The sequence below is a fragment of the Aplysia californica genome, unplaced genomic scaffold (assembly GCF_000002075.1).
Source record: "Aplysia californica isolate F4 #8 unplaced genomic scaffold, AplCal3.0 scaffold00144, whole genome shotgun sequence".
NCBI classification, from domain to species: domain Eukaryota; kingdom Metazoa; phylum Mollusca; class Gastropoda; order Aplysiida; family Aplysiidae; genus Aplysia; species Aplysia californica.
The window spans coordinates 224,727-230,211 of NW_004797414.1; the positions used below are offsets into that span (position 1 = coordinate 224,727).

General features: G+C 41.4%; 1 protein-coding gene across 1 annotated transcript in view; it reads right to left on the bottom strand.

Annotated features, from left to right (window-relative positions):
• LOC101848583 overlaps positions 1 to 1,682 on the bottom strand; it is a gene marked incomplete at both ends in the record, with an annotated part of 11,346 nt that extends 9,664 nt beyond the window's left edge. The window contains 1 exon segment of the mRNA XM_013081738.2: positions 1,578 to 1,682. Coding sequence (XP_012937192.1) covers positions 1,578 to 1,682 — 105 coding nt within the window.
• Between the last annotated feature and the right edge of the window lie 3,803 nt (positions 1,683 to 5,485).

Here is a 5,485-nt window from a genome sequence, read left to right on the forward strand (position 1 = left end):
ATGATGATGATGATGATGATGATGATGATGATGATGATGATGATGATGATGATGATGATGGTGATGGTGATTGTGATGATGATGATGATGCTGCTGCTGCTGATGGTGATGGACAAGATGATGATGAACCAGGGTAACCTTTTAAACCCTAGCTTATAACGGTGCATGTAAAATATCCCAATGAAATCAATCAAGTGAAAAACCAACTCAGTCATTCACAAACTATATTTCTCAATAAGAAGCAAATCAAGTTCAAAACAAGCCAGCTCCATCATACACAATTGAAATGTTATGATACATTGTGGTTCCCAGGGTTAATGTGACGTAGCCTGTTTTCACTTGACCCCTTCTTGTAAATTTTTTTCCAGAGGAAATAAAAAAAAATGTAAACGTTTTACAGCAATTGCGAAAACAATATGATTATAATTTTGTAAGTTCCGAAGATTAGAGCTGTTGCAAGACAGTAACAACAACAACAAAAAACACAAAAACAATAACAAAAAACAACACAAAGAAGGAAAAAAAAGAAGCAGAAGAGGTATGGACAATAAAATAGATGTTTGATTGGAAGCACCCGCTAACCACCCTCTTTGCTTTGGCATAATTGCAGAGGCATGACACTATGACTTGCTGTTTCACAAGGATTCCAGAATTATGGTCATTAGTCTAGAGGAAGACAAAGACAAGAGTTTTCATTCCACAATGATTTGTCTAGTTTGTTTTGTCTCAGTAAAGAGAAGCATCTATAAAATAGGATAATCATACATGGTTTTAATAGCTGGATTATAACAATAACTGTAGGGCGCACAATCCCGCTCAACAGCAAGCTGTCTCCCCCCCCCTCTCTCTCTCTCTCTCTCTCTCTCTCTCTCTCTCTCTCTCTCTCTCTTTCTTTCTTTCTTTCTCTCACAGACACACACAGCCAGACACAAACATACACACACATACACACCCAAACACACACACACATGCACAAGACAACAAACAAACAATATAAAAACAACCTACGCTATACATTATGCCAATGCTTGTCAACCTTTCTACAGCCAGCACCCACTTTTGTCACCTTTAGAGGTTACACTTGTACGCATTTTCAAGCATGGCGTTAAACAACAGTTGTCCCCCCTACCTGGGTGATTCCCACCGCCTTGTACAATTACCAAATTTTCGCTCACAAGAGGGTGATATCGCCCAGGTTGGCAAGCACAGGTTATAACAATGTGTTAGGCAGCGTGGAGAAATCAGGCGCTCGTCAAGGTATTGAAATCCAAGAAATACAATATATTCTTTTAACTTTTGGGCTTTTTTTTTTACTCAACGCCTTTCATGTTCATTTAAAACAAATTTCTGAGTGGATTTTAATGAAAAACTTTGATGAAAAGCGCAAAACTTGTAAATTTTCAGTTTCTAAGGACCCACAAACTTTGAAAGTCATTAGAATTTGAAGGCCATTTTCCACCAAACAAAATTGACAAATGAAAAAGCTGTTAGATGATACCATCAACTCAATATATGCCCCCAAAACTGACGAGCGCCTGATTGCATCGCATCTTGAGACATGTTTATTATTTCCTGACCGAAATGCCTTAGCGTTGCAGATCCCGATGGCGACGAGATTGGCCGAGACTCCAGCCACGAGGAAAGCATTGCCCACAGTAGTAGCTATCTCCACGACGAAATGTCTGGTTGGGGGAATGTTGGGGTGGGGGTAGGGGGGGGGTGAAGGGATGTGGGAATGGGAGGGTTGCGTGTGGGGATGGTAGTGGGGTGGAGTAGATGTGAAAGGTCTTAAATTGGGTAGGGGGGGGGAGGAGGGGGTTGAACTGGGAATTAACATTTTTGCTATTCTGTTTTGCTGTTTCTTTTGCTGCTGCTGTTATTGTTGTTGTTGTTGTTGTTGTTGTTGTTGTTGTTGTTGTTGATGATGATGTTGCTGATGTTACTGTTGTTGTTTTTGTTTTGATTGTTGTTATCGCCATTATTACTTTTTTTTACTTGTTATTTATTGATCCCCCACCAGGGCAGCGCTACTGACTGAAGCTGTCTTGAGGCCATTCCCCAAGGGGGGATATTAACAAGTTCTTATGCACCGTAGAATTGCAAATCGGCTGATTTAAATTATCAATGTCATGCTGAAACAGTGCCGGAACAACATAGGGGGAACAGCTGCTTTTTTCCCTCATCCTTACTATCGTCATGTCCCCTCTACTTCCTTTATATGATTGTCACTTTTGTGAACTGCTATTTCCGGGGTGCCTTGATAGTCGAAGCAGCCTTTATTATGCTATTGAGGCTAGAGAGGTGAGCAGAGTAAGCCTGATTCCCCATTTGGATTTCTCTGTTGATATCCACCCTTTGGCGCTCATATGACCATATTATGCAGTTGCGAGCGCCGTAAAACCTTACTAAAACAACTATTATTTATTTGTTGTAGTGTTGTGGTTGTTGTTATCGTTGATATTGCTGTAATAGCTGTTGTTGTAGTTGTCGTTGTTGTTGCAGATGTTGTCAATGCTGATGTTATTGCGCCAGCCTCTGTGATGTTGCCTTAGGCGCTTCGCCACCGCACTCTGAAGACCTACGTCATGCTCCCACTGACATAAATATGTCGATCAAGTGGGAGGTAGGCTTTTACTCTGCTAGTCTGGGCCACATACATAGGCAGAGGGAGGAGGAAAGGGGTGAGGGCAGGTGGGGTGGGCGGGGGTGGGGGTTACAGCGTCATAGCGGATACACAATTTAACATCACCCCCCCCCCCGTTTTACCAGCGCAGATAAAAAAAATGAATAGAAAGCAAATTGTAGACGAGCAGAGAAAGATAAAACATAGTGGTAGCATCACTCAATAAGTACTCGAACAGTCGCAAACGACTTACATATATCGCCAGAATCGCGAATTCATGTAGCTTGCAAGTAGTAAAAAAAAAAACCCGGTATAGTGTAAATCAACAACTGATTATAGTCAAATCCAATAATAATATACGAGGATTTAAAAACATAAGAGCAAAAATCTCCCTCGAGAAAATTGAAAATCATAAAGCTGTTGAATCATTTCTCTCTATCAATTATCATTCCTGACAAGAATTTAATTTTCGCAGGCCCATTAAGTTATCTTTATACTTCGGATTTTTGTTTGTTTGCTTGTTGCTTCGTATTACATTACACTTGAAGTGACTAACACTTTCTGTTCATACTTTGTATTGAGTATTGATTGTATTTGTGCAATACAATAACTTTTGCTTTCTGATTTGAGAGTGCATAGTTCGTCCAGTTATACTCCTTATCAGACAGCAGTCATCAAGCTATCCCTTAAGAAATTATGTTACCACTTTAAAAAAAAAATAATACTGGAAAATAAAGTTAAATCCTATACACTTAATAAACGTATCTTTCCTTCTGTCTGACTTAAAGTTGTCCATTGTGGTTGCCTCTGTAACACCCTTAACAGTGCTGAAAAGAAACACTGTCTATTTTCCCGCAGACTTAACTTTTTCTTGTGCCTTTTCTTTTATCTGGTTACAAACGGGGGTCGCGGCGAGAAATAATCGTGTGTCAGGCGGCGAGTCGAGTAGCTTGGAGGAGGGTCCGGTGGAGGGCTCTGAGGGTGTACTTTATCGAGTCGATCCAGCGACGTATTGGTCTCCCTCTAGTTCTACAGCCAGAGTGTTTTGTGTTGTAGGCTCACGGTGTTGTTTGGTCCAGAAGTATTCTTGAGAGGTGGCCGAAACGTTTTATTCCTCGTGGTTCGATATGGCGGAGGATTGGTGCTGTTCCCACCGTGTATCTAATCACCTCTTTCCCTATCTGGTCCCTCATGGTCTCGTTCATCCCCTCCCCCGGCATTTCAGTTAGCATGTGGTCACTTTTCTTTTCCTGTTTATTTTTGTTCTTAGAGGATCACATTTGGTTCTGGTAAGTTAAAGTTGTTATAATTATGGCATTGGTTGGTTTTTATCTCAATGTCCATTGGAAATCTGGGATGTCTCAAGAGAGATGTCAACTGATAACTGACGGCGTTTGGTTTCTGGCATCAAGTTTCGGTAATATCTCAGTCCAGTTTGCCGACTTCTATTGAAAACGTTGCTTAGGTATTTGAATTCACTGGCCTGCTTCAGTTGATGCTGATCTCCAGCGCATCCGATTTCCTGCTGATTCCCAAGGCGTAAGTCTTATAGACGCTAACATTCATATCGTGCCTCATGCAACAAGTGTCCAGCTGGTCTATACAATGCGATCAGCAGTAAGCCCTTCCAAAAGACAACTGATGAAACCATTATGAATAAAAGTAGGAATATGAAAGCTCTGAAAAACATGGATCATTAATCCACATTTTTCAAGTTATAATTACAATAAAATATAGCAGTCCCGACAGCCACAAACAAAGATACAAGATATCTTCCAGATCCCTCCCATTTTGAGTGAGACACGATTTGCTTGTTGTGTGAATTAATGAACACGCGTTAAAACTGCTCGGGAAATCGCTCTTGTACCTTCCAAGATGGCTTCCCTCAGGTCTTGGATACTTTCGAACGTTTTCCGCACATCTTTTGTCCTTCAAGTATTCCCAAAGGTGAAAACCCAGTGGGCTCAGATCAGGACAGCATGGGGTTTGGTTGTGCTCCGTCCCATAAATGACTGTCCTGTCTCTAAACTGGTTGCTGATTCAGCCAGGTCAGCTTTGGAGACACGAGGTGCGGCCATATCTTGGTCAAAGTGCCAGTTCTTTTGAGAGGTGTGCAAGTCTAGTGTCCATTGTTTTGGACTTGAGTCAGAGTCTGCACAATTATGAAATACTAGAGCACTCGACTCATGAAAACAGGTTCAATGTGTAATTTTTTGATGCCTAAAATGGATGTTGTATTTGTTGATGCATTAAATCATACCACCCCATACCTCATTTCTTTCCCTCCGCACTATTTGCAAAATTATGTACACGCATATGTGGCAAGAGTTTATAGTTTATAGTTTCACAAAGATACCGAGAGAGAGAGAGAGAGAGAGAGAGAGAGAGAGAGAGAGAGAGAGAGAGAGGGAGAGAGAGAGAGAGAGAGAGAAAAGAAAGCGAAAATGAGAGAAAAATCTTAGACAGGTTATACTTACATCACGATTCTGTGTGTGTGTGTGTGTGTGTGTGTGTGTATGTGTATGTATGTGTGTGTGTGTGTGTGTATGTGTGTGTGTGTGTGTGTGTGTGTGTGTGTGTGTGTGTGATTTTTTTTATAGGAATGTGTAGAGGAGTAGTTCATCATCATTGCCTTTCTCGCTCTGGGTCAGGATATAGGCCTCGAACAAACACTTTCCACTTTTCCCTGTCCTGGGCTAGTCGCTTGATGTCACTCCATGTCTTCCCACTTTTCTGTACGTTTCCCTGACTCTTCTACTGGTTCCCCGCGGTCTTCCCCTTGATCTTTTACCCTGTGGGTTCCAATCTAACACGTTCCTTTTTATGCTGCTGCTTGACTTCCTGAAAGTGTGTCCAATCCAT